The sequence below is a fragment of the Neodiprion lecontei genome, chromosome 4 (genome assembly GCF_021901455.1).
Source record: "Neodiprion lecontei isolate iyNeoLeco1 chromosome 4, iyNeoLeco1.1, whole genome shotgun sequence".
Lineage (NCBI taxonomy): Eukaryota > Metazoa > Arthropoda > Insecta > Hymenoptera > Diprionidae > Neodiprion > Neodiprion lecontei.
In genome coordinates this window covers 41,168,460-41,187,064 of record NC_060263.1, presented here as the reverse complement: position 1 = coordinate 41,187,064, position 18,605 = coordinate 41,168,460, and the positions used below count along the sequence as shown (strand labels likewise).

The window sequence follows — 18,605 nt, the reverse complement described above, 5'->3', positions numbered from 1 at the left end:
AGACAAAGACTTCAAGTCCACATCAAGCGCTCATCAGTTGGGGGCTGGTCACAAAATTATTTTACAATGTTACAGATTTTGGTTACACTTCGTATAAAGGGTGGGGGGGTTTGCTCCAAGTGTTTTTACTTTCATTAAAAAAAAATTTATACCAGTCAACCAGCATTACACCTGAGTCTTCTTTCGCAGCTTATTCTTTCTCTTTCTTCCCCGTCATATTTAATTACATCGGTATGCCCAATTGAATCGATCGAATCTCTCGAGTTGCATATTAAAATCTTCAGCAAGTTGAAATATTGTTTTCACGGTTATTGTTTAGAATCGTATTCTGCATGCGTCCTCTTATTGTTTGTCATTGACGATGTATCAGCAAATCACTGCAATACATGAAAGATAGAAATTACGTTGACGAGGTAATGACGTGTATAATTCATAACGATGAAACGGTTTCGTTCCGAATTTTTTTCTTCTAATGTAATTAGATAATAAATATAGTTGTATTACATCGCAACATAAATAACACCATGTGTATAATTAATTATCACACTGCTATAAATAATTTGTTCATTGATGATTTTTCATTCGCGTCTAATTGAGCGTTCGTAATGTAGTTGACGATAACGTGCAAGAATATCTGGAATTTAAAAATTGCCATGGCGCAAACCATGTTTTATTAATTATTTTACATACCTTACACGCACCTAATATACATAATATATCTATAACATATATATGTATATATATATATCTTTTTTTTCTCTAAAGACAGCACAAACATAGAATATATTACAGTATAATCTATCTACCTATGTAATTAAATAGTTATAATTCTTATACATATACATTTTCGTAATTCAATATTTTCTATATTACAGATTAAACCTACGTCATGTCATGTACCTATGTGTATTGTATACGTATAGAAATCTTTATGAAAAATAATATCAAGTAAATTCTCGGTCGTAACTCGTACACATGATCATAATTTGCGGTGATTATAACGTTTTTGTAGCGATGAAAATTTCAAATGTATACTTTTACGTTTTCACGTAATATTCATTCATGTATCAAACGAAATAAGCAACCATTTTATGTATCGTCAAATCGATATTGTGAAATGAGTTGAAGAAAAAAACTAAAAATCATACAAAATCAATTAGCTAATTCTATAATTCTAAGATTCAGTCAATCAAGTCAGTCTCTTTCTAGAAAACAATTTAACGAAAAAGCAGACTAATACATAAAAATTGGGTGTATAAATAAGATACTTTTGTCTATGCATGAAATATATTCTCGACTAACAATTCTTCCAGACATACTAAATGTATGTTAACCGCACTCACAGGGGTGAGTTTATTCAGTGTGTTCCAATTTTTCTCCTGCATAACTTATACAAATTACGTATTTTTTGTCTTTCATTTTTACTATAATATACTACCAATAACCATCCATTGTTAATAATAATACTCACATTAATAACAGTAATAATAATAATCATTTTAATAATAACAACGGGATCGGTTAATCGGTTACCAGTTCTTGTACAAACTGCTGTAACATATAACTGATTCGCGTTAAAATCCGTTCAAATAAATATCATGCGTAACCCAGGTCATCGGTGTTTCATCGCATTTTATACCATATGACTTTGGCATTCGTTCATTAATAATAGCGATCACTGTATTAAATAGCTACCGAATAATGTGTTGCTGTAGTGTCATTGATCGTTAATCAATACGGTTAAATGAAACCTTAAGCTATGACGACGTGTCCTTTTGCCATTGGGTAGGCGTTAATTATGCGTCGCGGATGCTGGTTTTGCATACGTGCGATATATCGTAGAATTTAATTAACGTACAGATATTATTAACGGGGATCCCGAGCCTTTGCCGTGGTGTTTGGATTTAATTGGAAGAACGTTTGTATGTATTCGGGTTCGTCTTGAAATATAATACTCCCGGGCATAAATCGAACGTTACTGCATTATGATTATTATACATGTCATGTGTAAATGAAATATATTTTATACAAGATTCTTCGTAATTTTCTTTTTTATATAATTGGATGCAAGGTGCTGCTGCTGCTGTTGTTGTTATTGCTGCGATACACCGCAACTTTCATAGGTGTACGAAAATACGCAAATAAACAACATATTACAGATTCTTCAACCGCGTGTAGATCGGAACAGAATTAATAAGAGATTTAATTGGCCGCTCGATCATTTGCAAAGTTGTGATTTTCCTTACCAGTCAGCCACGAAGAAACGAAAGCACAAAGTAGCTTAGAAACAGAATAACATCTATTGAAATTTATTTGAGGCAAGATCTGACTTGGTACAGGTGGCGTTGAAAAGTATTCAACGGAAGCGAATCAGATATGTGGTGAAAAAAATCATAATTCATTTAATGATTAGTGGTACCAAACCGCGACAATATCACATCACTCTCTGCAACAGTACATCGATTATGTCTCTCGCCGCGTGTTTATATACCCGTTTATTATACGTAAATACGTTAGATTAATAAGAATACTTCATTTATTTCCCTGTCTTTTCTCAGTTGTGTAGGTTTGATTTATTTCCCTGTCTTTTCTCGGTTGTGTAGGTATAATATAATCTTCGCAATAGGGCAGAGTATAATATAAATATAGTGGAGTTGATCAGGCTGATATGTACATGTGACAATTACGAGTTCCAAGCCCCAACTGGCATCCAACATATCGGAAGACGCCCGCATTCAGTGGCAAGAGGTACAATATACTCAAAAGATAAAACTTATTTATCGTGATATTTCTTATTGTTAGTCTTTATACGAAAACTGAATGTAACACAATAACAGTCGCACTTCTTGGCCAGGCCCGAATCATGTTGTATCCCAATCGGGGCAAGCAATCACTCGTCGCTAACGTTTAGGCTCTGAATCAGTGGTCATGGAAAGGCCATCCGCGAGACCACGTTGTTACAGGAACCGTATACTGTACGTCTCGACTTCCATGGGGACGATATCTATCTCTCTGAACCCATCGTTCAACTGCTTGTGAACCTTGGTCCCGGTCAGGGATGTCTTGGTGACGTTAGCGTTGAGGGTGTAGAACGAAGTGGCGGGTGAGAATCGGTCGCCGAGTGGACAATTCTTGAATACAGTGTCGGTACCGACGGCGCAGCTGTAGCCCTGCCGATGGAGAACCATCAACGCGGTGTTGGTAGGAAAATGGGAGAGTTTCTGGTCATGGTTGGTACGCAGATTCATCAGATGAACGTCGCACGGAAAGCTCTGGCTGACCAGCCGGGTCTCCGGACTGACCTTGACTTCCTGCTCGGTACCGTCGACCGACAAAACGAAGACGTTTACTGGGTAGTTGAGCGCGTTGCTCATGTGATTGGCGAACAACGACGCCCGAGAGTAACTGTCCCCGTCCCCGTTGATGTCTTCGAGGAGCAGCCAGTGCTTGAAGACGGTCTTGCGATTGTCCAGAAGACCCTCGCCCATACCCCGGGAATCGTCGTAGAGGGTTCTCCTGTCCAGCATCACCTCGAGCCACCCTGGCTGGTAGCTGGCGGCACCCTGGGCGTGGTTGACCAGCAGGGTAAGCCTGTGGGTCGCGTCTTCGATGTAGGCCATAGTGGTGATCGGATAGTAGTTGCCTTCTATACCGATCCTTTCGATCTTTGTCCTCTTCAGCATCTGATGACCGTTTAAATCGGTGTAAAACTCGGGCGGGTCTTCGTTCTGTATGTCGGTCTGTATCCTCATGAACATTTCGGTCTCTCTGTTCTTCGGCGGTGTCTCAAAATCCACAACGTTCTTCAGGAAGATCGCCTCACCAAGGCTATTGTCCACGTGGTAAATGGACACGTGGTGAACCAGAAGCTTGCCGTACTCCACCGTAAGCCTGGAGCTCAGCGGTCCAGAGACGATGTAGATTTTCTGATGAGGAGTGTAAGCCTCGAGGATGTCCTTGTCGGTGTCTCGCAGATTCGGATCTGGCATGAAGAGGTAGGCACCGCTGTGAAATTGGGCAGAAGGATAAGCGGCAAATTGAATCCCGCACTGCATTATCCTACCGGAAGTCTTCTTCGTCACGGTCTTTAGGAATCCTGTCTGACCATCGAAGAGCAGCTTCATCCTGATGTTTTCCAGCTGCACGTCTCCCGTCTGCATCGACTTTATCGGGAAGAGCGGATCCTTTCCGCACCGGCTGCAGTAAACCACCGACAGAACGTCGGCGGACACCTTTTCGACGTGTTGGAGGTGATAAGCCGCGATCGAGAGCGGATGGAGTTCCGCCACAAAGAGGACGGTGTAGAGATCGTGCGTTATGCTGGTGGCGTTCATGACCGGTAGAATTTGATACGGAATGGGATTTTTGTGGGGATCTAAGACCCTGACCAGGTGAGACGTCACCTTCAAGGTCACAACCTCCTGCCGCGTCTGAGCGAGCGGATTGAAAAGGAGGATCTGACGCGTCTCGAGATTGTTGACGGCGATCGGAATCTTCTTGGGAAGCTTCTCGTAGCTGTCCCTGTCCGACTCTGGCACAACGTAAATGGAGTTCCCTTTCGGTGCTGTAACCGCCAGAGACTGTATGACGAAACTCTGCAGGCTCGTCATGTCAGATATCGACTCGAATAGTTTGAGAGCATAGTCTTTCATGACGAAGGATTTCGACGTGCCGGTAATAGCATCGTGGTGCTGGAAGAGGCCCAAGTTCCTTCTGGCCTTGACCAGCTTCTCGAAGTACGTCTCGAAGAGTTTTATGTCCTGACCGGACTGCTTGGCGACGTTCAATGCTACCGTGTAAAGAATCTCTGCCGACCTCAGATTCGCCTCGAGTTCTCGGTCCAAGATCTTCATGTACGGACGCGTCGTGAAGTATCCGCTCCAGTAGGCGGGTCTGCCTTCGCTGAAGATGTCGGAGTAGACGAAAAAGTCACCCTTCAGGGTCGGGTACTCCTGATACCTCTTTTCAATTTCCCGGAAGTACTCCTTCGGCGTTCCGAACACAACCTCGGCATTGTACTCGTCCTTCCGTTCATTGATGAATTCGAGGAGGGCCTTGTAGTTGGTATACTGCTGGTCCCACTCGATCGGATGATCGTACCTGAAGTCGTCACCGAGAGGCATGAGAACGACGTTGTGGGGGAAGAGTGACCCGGTCCTCGAGTATTGCTCAAGAAGAAGTTCAGCCATCTGCTTCACGTTGTTCTTCGTCACGTCCACCGCTCGTACCGAATACTCGGTGTACTCGCCATTTATCTTTCGAAAGTCGAAGTTCAGGCAGACGTGGGGATGTGGACCGCATGAGTGTTTTATGCTGTATATGTCGAAGGGCTGATTGTGCGTTAGCATGGCCGTCGCTCCGTTCTTGTCCCAAGGCTGTCGCCACAGGAAATCACCGTACTGTTTTTTCGCGAACCACTGCTTCCAGGCGTAGTGAATCCGCTGAATCACCATCCCCGAAAGTCCTGAGGACTTGAGAAGGTACGGGACCGTCGCTCCGTGACCGAAGGGATCCACCGCCCATCCGGATTCTGGTGCAACCCCAAGGTTCGTCTTGAGCCATTGATGACCTGCAACAACAGCAGACAATTGAGCGCCTGCACAAATGTTCGGGGCAAGATTACATTCGACGTTCAATTTTGGAGCTTCCAGGACAGCGAACGAGTACTGGCAACCATATCTGTTATTACATTCGTCTCGATGCACGTTCCACGTGAATATGAACGATAAACTGACACAGCAGCTGCCTCTGCCTGCGATTAATATTTCCAACTGTATTTACCTTTCACTTTCCGCGTGTGATATGGAATTGGCTGTTTACGCGAAGCGATTAGCGAGCGGAGTTGAGTATTTTCAACGCCCACTGATCAACGTATCGACGCTTCTGTCACGAACAGGGGATGAATGCAGGGTCAAATTAAATGGGCGGGGTCACCGGCCGTTCGTTAGAGAGACTGAACCGGTTCAATGCACAAGCACGAGCATGGTCTCACATCAAATGCAGGGATGGATACTGGATTCCGTTTTTTTTAGTTTCATTGCCGAGAGTGAGAGTTGGGCTCGAATAACATTCTCGATAAATCGATTCACGACTAGTTATACCCACTGATCATCGAAAAAAGATAAGCGAATTATAAATATGCGAGGAAGAGCATTCCCGTGCTTTTTCTGCCTTATCGTTAGCTTGCGGGGTAGTTTGAGCGATTAATACGGCCCTGGACGGCAATCTATCGAGGCAATATCATAAAACGTTCTCGTTTACATCGCGATGTGTTTTATTCATTCGCGAAGCGAGTTTTCCTGGAATAATAGAGGTCAGATCATCGGTCTGATTAGGCGCATGGACTCGATATCACGTCAGCCCATCTTAGTCCCGGTCTGTTTTCTTCGATATTATTTCAATCACCGTTTCCGCTGTTTACGGCATGAATTCTCGGCGGCACAAACTGCACCGTCAAACCTCGATTGGTATTCGAAATTTTTGCGCTCTAGCCCTGCTCGGGTCCTTTGATCAGCTCAATTGCACGAGCAACCTACTTTCGGTCCCCAATTCCGGTCTCTCCGTTGCGAAACGTGGGGGAAAGCTGGTATTAATTTTCGCTAAATCGCATACACATGAGTCGTTTGCGTGTGCGTGTAACGTGTGCCTCCCCCCCCCCCCCCCCCTTTCGGTCCACATGCTATTATACCGGCGTGTCGTATCAATATATACATACGTGTATATCAGGGTGGTCCTTAAAAAGGTCATTTTTGAAATTCGACCGGCTCACCCTCCAAGTCAGCACCAGATAATTAAAAAATAATTCCCTCATTTTTTCAGATTTTTATCGCGACTCTAACCCGTGTCCCGCAGAGGGTGGATTTCCCAATTTAATCCTTTCAGAGGCATGTAAAATCTACAAAACGTATTTAGATGACATTTGGTATAGGGGGTCTCTTGGGTCGCTAATTACGAATCTGAACTCGAAATTTGAAAATTCAAAATGGCGAATCCAATATGGTAGACGAAATCCCCAAAAGGCACTTGACATTGGGGATTGGATCCACCATTTTGAATTTTGTAATTTCGAGTTCAGATTCGTAATCAGCGACCTCGAAAATCCCCGAGTAGCGAGTTTTATCGAATTCAAATGACTTTTTGGATTTCGCTCCATCATATTGGATCCGCGATTTTGAACTTTCAAATTTTCAGTTCAGTTTCGAAATCAGCGACCCAAGAAACCCGTTTAAATATTTGAAAAAATTATAGTATTATTTTTTAATTATTTGGAGACGATTTGGGAAGGAGAGCCGGCCAAAATTAAAAAATGACGTCCTTAAGGACCACCCTGGACTGTACACCCGCTAACCGTATGTAATTCCAGGCGGGTTGTTCAAGGAAATGGGGAATGGGCCTCCTCGACTGAGATCCTACAGAAAGGAGGGGAGGGAGAAGAGAATGGCAGTGCAGGCAGGGTTGGCGCTGTCATTAGAATTAAGTGCGAGGAAGCCGCAAAATTAATCCTGCGGGATGTCTCGGCAGGTAATAGAATTACCCGAAGTCAGCGCTAGTTAGGCGGCGTATCCCGGTGCCCATCGAACCCAAGGACTCCGTCGAAGGTGTGGGTGCCGGGGCGTATCCACCGTAGGACTGGTTCGATCTCTGCGGGGGTGGAGAGCAAACGGGTCACTGATCCGGCAGCAATTTATTCGAAGCCGTCGTCGGAGTTGAGACATTTGGATTTTTGGAACTCTCGGATGTCGATCTTTGGGGAATTCAACGTCTGCCCGGCTTATCCGATTGTACCCCGGATCCCACACGGTTACCCCCGTACACAGTTTTAGACGTATTGAGAAATCGGATCAAGAATAATCCGGTCGAAGGTCTGCAATGTGGTGGAACATGTAGTTTCGAAAATGGTGAATATTCTTTCTTTCGAGAGGCGACACAATTTTACACGTTAACCGTCCGTTTTCAATTCGACTCAAACCGATCATGGTCACTAATAGATTCTCCTCGATTTCATTCGCTGTGGTTTTGGTTTGCCGTATCGTTTAGCACCGTAGACTTCACACGTTGTTGTGTTTCGTTGTTGAAAATATAGCAGAATGTATACCTAAATTGGAATGAGAGACACAACAGCCGTTGTCAACGCCCCGATGTTACAACTCTGTCTCGGAACAGATTGGGGGGTGAAAAAGTTGCGGGGATTAGATTGATCGTTTTTCGCACTCTTCGGTTAACTTTCGTAACACTATCTAGTTTCAGTTATCTCCGTCCACGTTGGATTTGTCGCGCTAAAACACTACCGAATCACTCTACTACTCCTGACACTATAGCCGCGAACATTTTCAGCAAGTTTTCTCTACCGACTTTTGGTTCAGCCAACATCGAAAGTTCTCCACCCTCGAATGAAACTGTTTCACCAACAACGAAAGTTTCCATCAAGACCTCCAGGAAGACACTAAAAATGGATTAAAAGGCATGGGCTTGGCCTCGAAATTTCACTTTGCAATCTGGCTACAGTGAGTCTCTTTTAAAGGTTGTTAGGGTGAATGTACGTTGGACACGTAATCACGGCTAACCATCTGGGAGAGGATTTAGCACATTCATCATACGAGGGTGGATTTTTTCAAGTGTTTCGTCCTGTAGCCCATGCCGTGCGGACAATCTGAGGGATTTCGCGAAGCGATAAACCGAGAATGATGATAAGGAGGAGGTGGAAAAATCGTGTAATTGTCCTTGTTTATCAGCAAAAAGTCTCTCCCCTCCCGTTAATCCGGGCAAACGACATCGCATGGCTGCCCACTGGTCCGTGGAAATATTTTTGCCGATTACCTGCAACGTGGATTCGTGGACCCTGTGTTAGTGTAGGCATTGAAAATGCTAACTCGACGAGGGACCCTTTCGTCCAATCGAACCCGGCTTACGCGGCAAAATTTACTCCGAATTATTCGACGATCCAGATAAGGGAGGGTATCGCTGTATTTGGATAAAATTCAGAACTGAAAAAGCCTTCCCAAAAGCGTTCGTATACTCCGTTTATCCAAACGATTGCCAAGTATGTTTCGTCGCCTCTTACGAAAACTAGCACGTTTCGGTCATTGCCGCGAAAACTGTCAAGTCTCGATTAGTGCAATAAGGATCTTCTGAAGATTTGTGGGGTGTGCGATAGTCGTAAATAAAGTAAATTTGCGGATGCAGAATATGCGTTTATTCGCGTCAAAATAATTTACAGATGTTCCAAATTTGTTCCAGATTTTTATCAATATAAATGTCAATTGGTCTGATTATATTTACATCAATTAGTCCTAACCTAAACTATGCGTAATTTTTTCTACAAGAGTGTAACAACTATTTCATCTTATTGGAGATCGACTAAATCAGTCTTTTTGGATTTTTATACCCACCAATAAATACTACACTCTTACTGATCTGTATTGAAACGTTTCAGTTTTCGCGGTGAGTGTCGAAACACGCTAGTTTTTGTAAAAAAATAATCTGCAACGTGAGACTTTTCGTATGAGGCGTCGGTTTGAGAGTAATAGGATTTTCGTACCGATCGTTGATGGAAAATTTACACCGTATTGTAGTTGTAATTATGGAAAACTAGTAAATTTTCGTTCCTCCCATAGAAGTACTTGAGCATGTGTGCAGTGTACGAACGTATGATGTGTACCGTACATACAATATCGTCATGAACAGCAAGAATTCTTCTCTGTCACTTTGCCCCGAGGAAGCCGCAGATATTTGCATTCAAATGAGATCGCGCGGGATAGGAGAAAAGAAGAAGCGAAACTTTTAAAGACTCTTCGGAGCCAAAACCTCCCTGGGACTGTTTACCGCTTCACTCCCCTAAATCCTCATGTTTACTCGAAACACGTTTCAGATAATTCATTTCAGTTTTAAAGCCGAGCAACTCCTATACCCAACATTTTATACCCTCGGTGAATACCTACGTCTCCCTCCTTCTACTCCACGTTTAATTATCCAATCTAAAGCAATTCAAATGACGTTATATTATCACCGTAAGTTACAAGCAATGAAAATTGTTCTCGCGCGTTACAGCCGTGAGTTTACAGTTTGGGTTCTTTCCGTTTGACGAGACACAAATAATTGGATTGGCAAAGCCGGCTGGATAATTTTACGAAAGCAGAAACATTTGTGGCTGCATTGGCTGAATTTATTTTTTTAATGTTTCAAAATACTTTCTCACAGTAAGGTTGTCGCGTTAATTGTGTCGCGGTTATTAAAGCGACCGTGTGAATGACCGATCGTTCGAAACGTTTCGAGACAATCCTGTAAATCGGTTCGAACTGTACGAGAGAAGAAAACCGAGGGACAAGCCGGGACTTTGCGGAAATCGTATCATCGCTTCGAAGCGGATAATATGGCGCCGAGGTTGGATAATGGAATCCAATTAACTCTGATTTTAATTGGCATTTACTGATACTTTGGAAAGTTGCCACATTGGCAGGATTTGCAAAGTAGGCGATAATAGATCGGCATCTAGGCAATCTGAATTCAAAATCAATAAGTGCGCAGCTAATGCGAATTGTTCTATTCGCGCGTTCTTCAAGCACAAGGCGTAAATACAAAAATTTATTCGATTTTGATATTAGCATGGGATGGTTTCTAAGATCGCTGATTACGAGTCTGAGATCATGGTGGGTTAAATATGGTGACTAAAACACTAAAACGTATTTGATTTCCATGAAACTCGATGCTCAACATTTTTTGGTTCACTGAGTGAAAAGTGTAGAACCGAAATGGCAGATTTACTATGGCGAAAGCAAAGGCACAATGTTACTCGATTTCAGTGAAAGCCAGTAATGGGCGTTTGTAGAGTCTCTGTTTACAAATCTGAACGAAAAACTTTTCTAACAACGAAACCACTTTAATTGTATATGTATTTGGTTTTACCATCGGCTCCAGCGTTTTGAATTTCTAAAATTACACAACTTTTTCGTCAGATTAGAATGCCAACAACTCTCGAAATGAAAGTTATTAGTAAATACAATTATTAGTTTTGATCTAGTACATAGTACATGGTACTTTTATTTGTTTTTGACAACAAAAAAAAAAAATACAAAGAAAATTTTTTCCCGCGTATTGAGTTAGTGTAAGAAATGGTATCCGGATTTTCGTGGTATATTAACAGAAAATAATTTTTTTCCAGTAAATAAACAAAGGAACAAATTTCGCCTTTTTTTTAGGCTTGGAAATATTTCAGGGATCATTTGGAACCAAAAAAAAATCGGCACTTGTTACCAAAAAAGTAGTTTAATACATAAAAAGCTGTGGAAAAAAAAGTGAGACGCTGGGCGTCCCAGCGTGAATTAAAGGGTCAAGCTACTCGTAAAAGCTTCAAATTACATGCCACTGGAGTGAGATGAGCGTAGATGGAAAACAGTTCCCACAATAAACTATCCGTAGCGTTTGTGATTGTTCAAAGCTGATAACAAGACGTTGCGGTGGTTTCCGTGGCTCAAAGTTGACCCGATATCGTTTTATTCTGGGTAAACTTTTCACCGTGGGAACAAGCATCGAGCGTACAGCGGTTCGATTCGCGAGGACAATAATTGACATGCCACGTCGTCGTTTGACCGAATTGGGGTTTTAACTATCGCGGTAACTGGAGCTTTCATCGAACGAACTCGCCTCGCTCAAGAGGTTCGTTACACTAACCGCAAAGTTTTCGAGGGCACGACGGAACGAACGCCGTCTGCAAAGTTCAAACTCACAATCAGGTAAGCGCCATTTTCCACCTCTCCGAACTCTGGCGAGGTTTAAATATTTTATTTCCCGCGAGCAATCGTTGCCGGAACAACTTTCATAATGCCGTGATAATCTGACACTTGAGCCACGCTCTGCAGGGATGAACATCCAACCGTTCAAAGTCCGAATCAACCGGTTGATCCTGAGGGTAGGCAAAAATTTTCAAACTTTTTTTTGCGGTCTGACACGTTCAGCTGCAGCCGGTGAAAGAGCTTGACTTTTTGAATCGAAGCAATAATAATAAACGTTGAAGTACGGCCAACTTTATTCCCGAACAGTACGCTTCGGCGCCGAAAGAATAGCAGCGACCGAGGAAAATCGAACACGTTAACCCATTTGCATTCTACTGTGCAATGTAATCGAAATGCGCAACTGTGTTCTCGTTCAGAACGTGAGGAACCCGGTCGTTTTCTTGTTGTTTAGAGACTCCGAGATTTGTGCAAGTCAATTTCAGCTCTGTTATTCGTGGAATTTCTTTTTACTCGCACCTATACATTTGCATGGCGTTCGGTAAAATATCTCTAGCAAATTCAAGGACATTTCCAGGATATTTTCAACTTATTCGTGAACATTAAAAATAGAATACTTCCAGGATACGAGAAAAATTCAAGAATAGTTTCCAGGACTTTTGAAGGTCAAACAAAATTTAAGGACATTTCCAGTACATTTTTAGGGTATTCAAGAACATTGAAAATAAAACATTTCCAGGACACGAGAAAAATTCAAGGATAGTTTCCAGGACTATTGAAGGACAAGCAAAATTCAAGGACACTTCCAGGTCCATTGAACACTATGATTTGACATGACTTATTATTAGTTAACATAGTCAACGCGATTGCGGCGTACTTTTAAAATTTTCACTTCCAATATCATTATCAATATATCTTCAATCGTCGTAATGCACACGAGCGTGGAGTAAGAAATTTCACCTGTTCAGATGCTTCGCATTATTTTCATCGTATTGTTTCACAAAAGCATAACGAATTCGCTAATTGCAAGTACAACGGAAGCATCATGTCGCCTACATAAGTAGGTGAAAGTAGTATAGTTAATTAATATCGGTTCACGTTTATAATTCGTTCGATGAAACGGACCAATTCTATCGTCGTAAGAACGAGCTTCGATTTTAGTGATCTATTATTACCTCAGTTATGCTCTGAAGCTCTCAACGCCGAGTGATTTTCGAGGATCTTCGAGAGGCGGAGTATCGCGATTTCAATGCGATGAAATCCATCGGAGTAGGGCAGTTTCGATGTGAATAATTATTAAAAGGAAGCATTAAAAACTCCGTAAGCAACGATGAATAGAGCACGTATTTTACTGGAAAATAAGTTTCAAGAGCCTGAATTTAAAAGCTCTGTTTACCAGTCGGATCTTTTGCATCTGATATTCATACCGATAATATCTTGAAAGGCGGTCTAGAATCACCGAGGGAGAATTTAACAGCGAGAGAACCGTCAGCCTTTAAGCATCAGGCAATGCAATCGGGAAATTTCATTATTTCAAGTTCAACTCGAGGATAAGGACTGAGAAGAAAGAGAGAGCGAAGCAGAGGGTGGCTATAAATAATTCAACAAAATTGTCGAATTAGAATTTCGTACTTCGTTTAACTATGCAGTATATGTATATGCATATACGTTATACATATGTATATACTATACAAATATATCTGTATGTATACTCAACTGGGAGAGTGAAGCTCACACCCCCCCCCCCCCCCCCCCCGTTTCTTCTCATCGGTTTTTGCCCCACCACTGGAGAAAGATTTCATCCTCGAAATTCATATCAAGCTTCTGAGAGTGATACGGCAAGAAACAAGATGAAATTCCTTTCCTCCTTTACCTATGAAAATAGCATACATTGCGTTTTTTCTTTATCGCCTGTTCTGCAAACGTGTGCCTTTTTTTTTTTTTTTTTTTTTTTTTTTTTTTTTTTTTTTACAGACATCACGATGGTGAATTTTGATTACGAATTCCTTGTTTCGCGAGAGAGCCTGTAATAGTTTCTTCATCCTCATCACATTCCCGGTGTTCCAAGTTTCTTCAGAACCTTACACCTCGTCAGCGAGAAGAAAGGCATCGTTTTCCCGTGGGATTCGTCGAGACACGTTGAGACACCTCGTGTCGCCACGTAATCCGTTTAGGTAACTTAGGAAAAGCGGCACTCGAGGAATGGCTTGTAGTCATAAAACCGGCCTCTCAGAGTCTTAAGTTTTTTTTTTTTTTTCTCTCAAATGTAAGCAGAAACGAAAAAACCTGTCGCATAATTCGTGTGTATATACGCCGTGTCACGAAAACCATGAATTATATCCTTTTCGAGATATGTATACTTTCTGAGAAGAAAACGAGCGGATTCTGTGTAAACGTTGAAACATTTTCGAGCCTCGTTTTCGGGGTTAATGTGTTTCATGGAAAAAGCTGTGGAGTAAATCCGGCAAAGTGATTGCAGATTCCTCCGGCTTAATTTCTTTCGGTAATGTAAAATCCTCCGTCTGCAGGCTTCGAGCCAAAAAATGTGGCTACAATGAGCTACGTGCAGCCAAGGGTGGAAAATTGTCGAGGAGATTACGATCGAGGGTCGCTTCAATCTCGTGGTAACGACGCGAGTCCTGATCAACCGCAAAGGACGTAAAGTACTTCCAAGTCCTCGCTGCTGCAATCCCGAATCACGGGATTTTTATTGCTGCAGGTTGAAAGAAGACGACTGTGAAGCTTTGCACGGATCGACGACGGTGGCGATTTTCTCGTCTTTACGAAAGGTCCGATTCCTTGACAAACTAATCAAAACCTGGATATCTAAATCAATATTCGATATTCCTAGATTGTCATTACGATTGGGTTCGAATTGCAGATAGTTACCGATACAATTTTAGACCCTTCCTCGCTTCCATGTTGATGTAAATTGGTCGATGCCAGTTGGAAAGTTTCTTTAGAAGACTTGAACGTAATAATGAAAATTACCGGTTAATTGAGATAATTGCAATTACGCAGAATTTAATATGGTTAACTTGTAGTCGATATTTTCAACGGTGAAACGAAGTCCCCGAGGATTTTTGTAACTTTATGGTATATGGAACGGTGCCTCTTTTTTTTCTTACCTCCTTGCACGGTAAATATCGCTAACGTTTCTTTATTCCATATTTCTGAACGGGACTTGCGACAGGTTGAGAAAAGTGCCGAGTCGCGAGGATTTTTTTCAACTTAAGTGGATATGCCGGAGACGAGTGAAGGAAGTTGCGAGAAAAGCCGCGACTTCTGAAATCCAATCCGCAAAACTGGAGTGGTATTAATATGCATGAGATTCATTGCCCTCTTTTCACCCGATGAAAAAGGAACTCTGGAATTTAATTACACTTTGTTATTCTAACGCTACGCTACGCTGCGCGCTACCTTTCAGGTGTAATATACATGTTTCCCACATTTTAATACGACGCAGAATTCTGAAAATTGCAGGACACGCGTTTCGGTAAATTGCAGGCTTGCATGTCTATCGGTGCTTGGAATCAACGATCTAACAGAGTTGTAGGTGAAAATAATTTTCTTGGTAAAAAAATAAGCACAGAATCGGAAGATGCAGCGTATTTAAGCTTTCGTATTTTCTGGAGAAAGTTTCAGAACGTGAACCGTTGCAATTCATAGAAATCGGAGAATGAATCCGAAAACTAGGAATGGGAATATTTTATGGAATCGAAAAAAGTCAATTTTCACACACTGCCATTAAGCGTGAGCGTTAAAAATTTTTATCTTACATTAATCGTAAAATAATAGCAGAGAAAGGGAACAGATCAATTTTCCATCAATATTCCGCTACATTTTTTTCCAGATAATGGAAAAGACTGGCACGTTTGAATGTTACTTGTAATACGCAAGCATTATCACATAAAATGTCGCTCGCTGAAAAGAAAATCGTTTACGTAGGAACTTTTTTGCTCTGTCCGATAATTGCTCGGTTCTGTGATATTCTGGGGAAAAAAGATGATGGTAATTGAAAAAAATTTCATATTCAAGGGATTAAAATACAAGAACCGAAGATCGAGGAAAGCAGCCCGGAAATGAGAGACAGCTAATTACTCTAGCTTTGAAATACATGGAAATATTCAACCTTTGAGAGGCTTCATAATTTATTTTTCATTTTTTTCCCCCTCCTTCCATACTTTCGATGGGAAAAATTCATCAGAATATCCGTTAATTGAAATAAACGAGGAACGTACGAAAGATAAAAGAGCGAAGTGCAAATAATTTTTTTCAGCTGCATGGGATGGTTTTGGTAATTGTTATGTTTTCGAGTGTGCTGAATCCAAAAATGTCTTCCATTTTCTCCATCACCTACAGTATTCTAGCAGAATACAAGTAGTTTGCATAAGAAAAATGATAAAAATAATGAAAAACCACCAGTTCGTTGCAACGAACTGAACAATATTTCTTGTAAAATTGAACAAACAATTTCTTTATAAAATTTACTCAACATTCCGTGTTCATACTTTTTGCTTATGAAATCTTTTCTTCTTCTCTTTGACACCTCTCCGAACACGCTTCCGCTTTCCATTTTCTGTTTCTCTGTATTTATTCTTGAGTCTCGAACTATAATACATATTAAACGAAAGTAAGAGAACACTTTTGCATAGGATTTTCAGAATCAAGAATAGGATACCAGATTTCGAGTTAAACGGGAGTTTTCACTCCGAACGAAAGTGCAAACACGAGTTCAAGTAAAGACCCGACATGACGGAACTTTTTGAGTATCTTTCTCGGTTTCAGCGAGTAAAAATCTGTAGGAAACGGTATAAAAAACATGTGTAGTTTTTTTAAACGACGAGGGTAATTTTACCTTCGATAAGCTGGTCCAGCATCGCGTAAACGTGAGAGGTCGCCTCGTCGGTCATAACCCAACCGCCTGTAGTCATTTCCAGCCTGCCTTCCTTGATCAGCTTCTTCACAGCTCTTTTCTTAGTCGGATGAGCGCTGGAAAGCACAAATCGTCAAAGGTTTACTACATCTGGAAAATAAAAAATCTGTAAACTCGACTCGGTACTAGAAGACATAAAGTTCTTTCGGACGCAGCATACATTTTTCAACGGCCGATGAAACAGGCTGTTCGTAAAATGGAAACCATTACACCGTTATCGATATTGGTTACATTATACTGCCATAGATGAAGCACAACAACAGCAAACGAATGGTAGAAGAGAGACGAGAAAAGAGTCAGCGGATGAAAAAGGTCATTTAATTTTTTTCACCTATTATTATACTTTTTTCTCTTTCTCTGCCATTATTGCGGTGGATGGATCTTGGCTCAAGATTCAACACGGGGGGAAAGTCTGCCCTTGCCGTTATCGTCGGTCGAGTTTTTCCCTCTTTTCTTTTTCTCCCTTTTCCCAGTAAACAATATAATTCAGTCCCGAAAAACTTTCTCCCCAGCATCGCCCGTCTAGTCTTTACAAAAGCAGAGTAACACCGGGTCGCTGCACTTGTGTATTATTCCTACAATACAGTAAACGACAATGCACCGGAAGCAAGAATTCCGCATCCCCGCTCTCGTCGGTTGCATTCCGAAAGAAAAAACCTCCGGCGAGCATCAATCAAGCGACCGCCGTCCCAGGAAGGGCAATTTTCGCGTTCTCTTATTTCCCCCTCTTCTTATTTTTCCTCAACTTTCTTCATCACACCCACACGTTACAGTTATCGTGAAACTTACGCTCAGCGAAATTCGCAATTTCGCAAGACATCCGGCACGGCGTTTTGTTCCGTGATCGGCGCGCCCTGAAACGGTCAAAATAGCTGCAGGCCTGCAAATTGTAATCAATTTTTCACCCCCGAGTTTCGCGTACATTTTTCACTCGCACTCGCAATTCGAGATTCCGGAAATTCTTGCAATCCTAGTGGAGGGCGAGTCCGCGTGTCAGACGGGAAAATAAGACCAACGTTGGAGGGGAATTGGAGGGTCCGATAAATCGAGGCCCTCTTCGTTTCCCTTTCCCTTTTATTTCGACGACAATATGGCGGCTTGCTGGAACGTCAGCTGAAATAAAGACGCGGCTGGACTCCCGCCTATATTAATCAATCAACGTACCTGTCCCACCACAGCGACAGAAACGAAACCTCGCTCCATATGAAGGTCATGTTGGGCCACTGCTGGAGCTTGGTAACCATGTTGTTGAGGATCCCCCTCGTCGAGCTATGGAAATACTGCTCGAACGTTTTCAACCATCCTGGATCGGCGTGGCTGTGCGGGACGAGAAATACCTGCAACGGAAAGGTAGATTGTTATTGCAGACTGCACTCTGGCGTATGAACCTTATCTTTCGAACCTCGTTAATGGCCGGATGGAACATCTCCTCGGAATAATTGAACGGTACTGGTCCGGAGAGTCTCTCGAGAAATCTGACAGTTTGTTAATTTTTAAGGAGTTATCACCGGCCAGGAGGGCGAAGAAAGCGATTTTTCAAGGATTTTTCACGACGAGACAGTTCGGTTTATTAACATAAAAATTGATGTACATATCGGGGTAACATTGAACTTCGTTCTGATATTTTTGATTTGTAAATATAATGGTTTTTAAAGCTCGTTTAGCCGATCTCAGGGAGACTTCTGTAAAAAAAAGGCGTTTTGCGGTGAGCAAGATACGTCTGGACCGAATCATCCGAAATGAAAAGACAAAAAAGTATTAGTTGATATAAGGTATTATCTGGTCTTAAATCGAAGAAGTAAGCAAATTATTCATTTTTAACAAAACAGCGGCTTCTGAAAAAACAAATTCGACTTTCTATAAAAATTTTCGCCTTAGCTTGTTTATAAAATGGATGATATTTATCGGCGAGAAAAAAACCTTCGACCAAGAACTGAAAAATG

The 18,605-nt window shown here is 41.8% G+C and overlaps 1 protein-coding gene across 2 annotated transcripts in view; it reads right to left on the bottom strand.

Moving 5' to 3' along the window:
- Positions 1-405: 405 nt before the first annotated feature.
- The window catches only part of LOC107219520 (alpha-mannosidase 2), an 81,689-nt gene continuing 63,489 nt past the window's right edge, over positions 406-18,605 (bottom strand). For both annotated transcript variants that reach the window (XM_015657801.2, XM_046737317.1), the window contains exons 4-6: positions 17,827-17,999; positions 16,585-16,718; positions 406-5,569 (exon numbers count right to left, since the gene is read on the bottom strand). In XM_015657801.2, the coding sequence (XP_015513287.2) occupies positions 2,958-5,569; positions 16,585-16,718; positions 17,827-17,999 (2,919 nt within the window). In that variant the 3' untranslated portion in view covers positions 406-2,957. The remainder of the gene's footprint in view (positions 5,570-16,584; positions 16,719-17,826; positions 18,000-18,605) is intronic.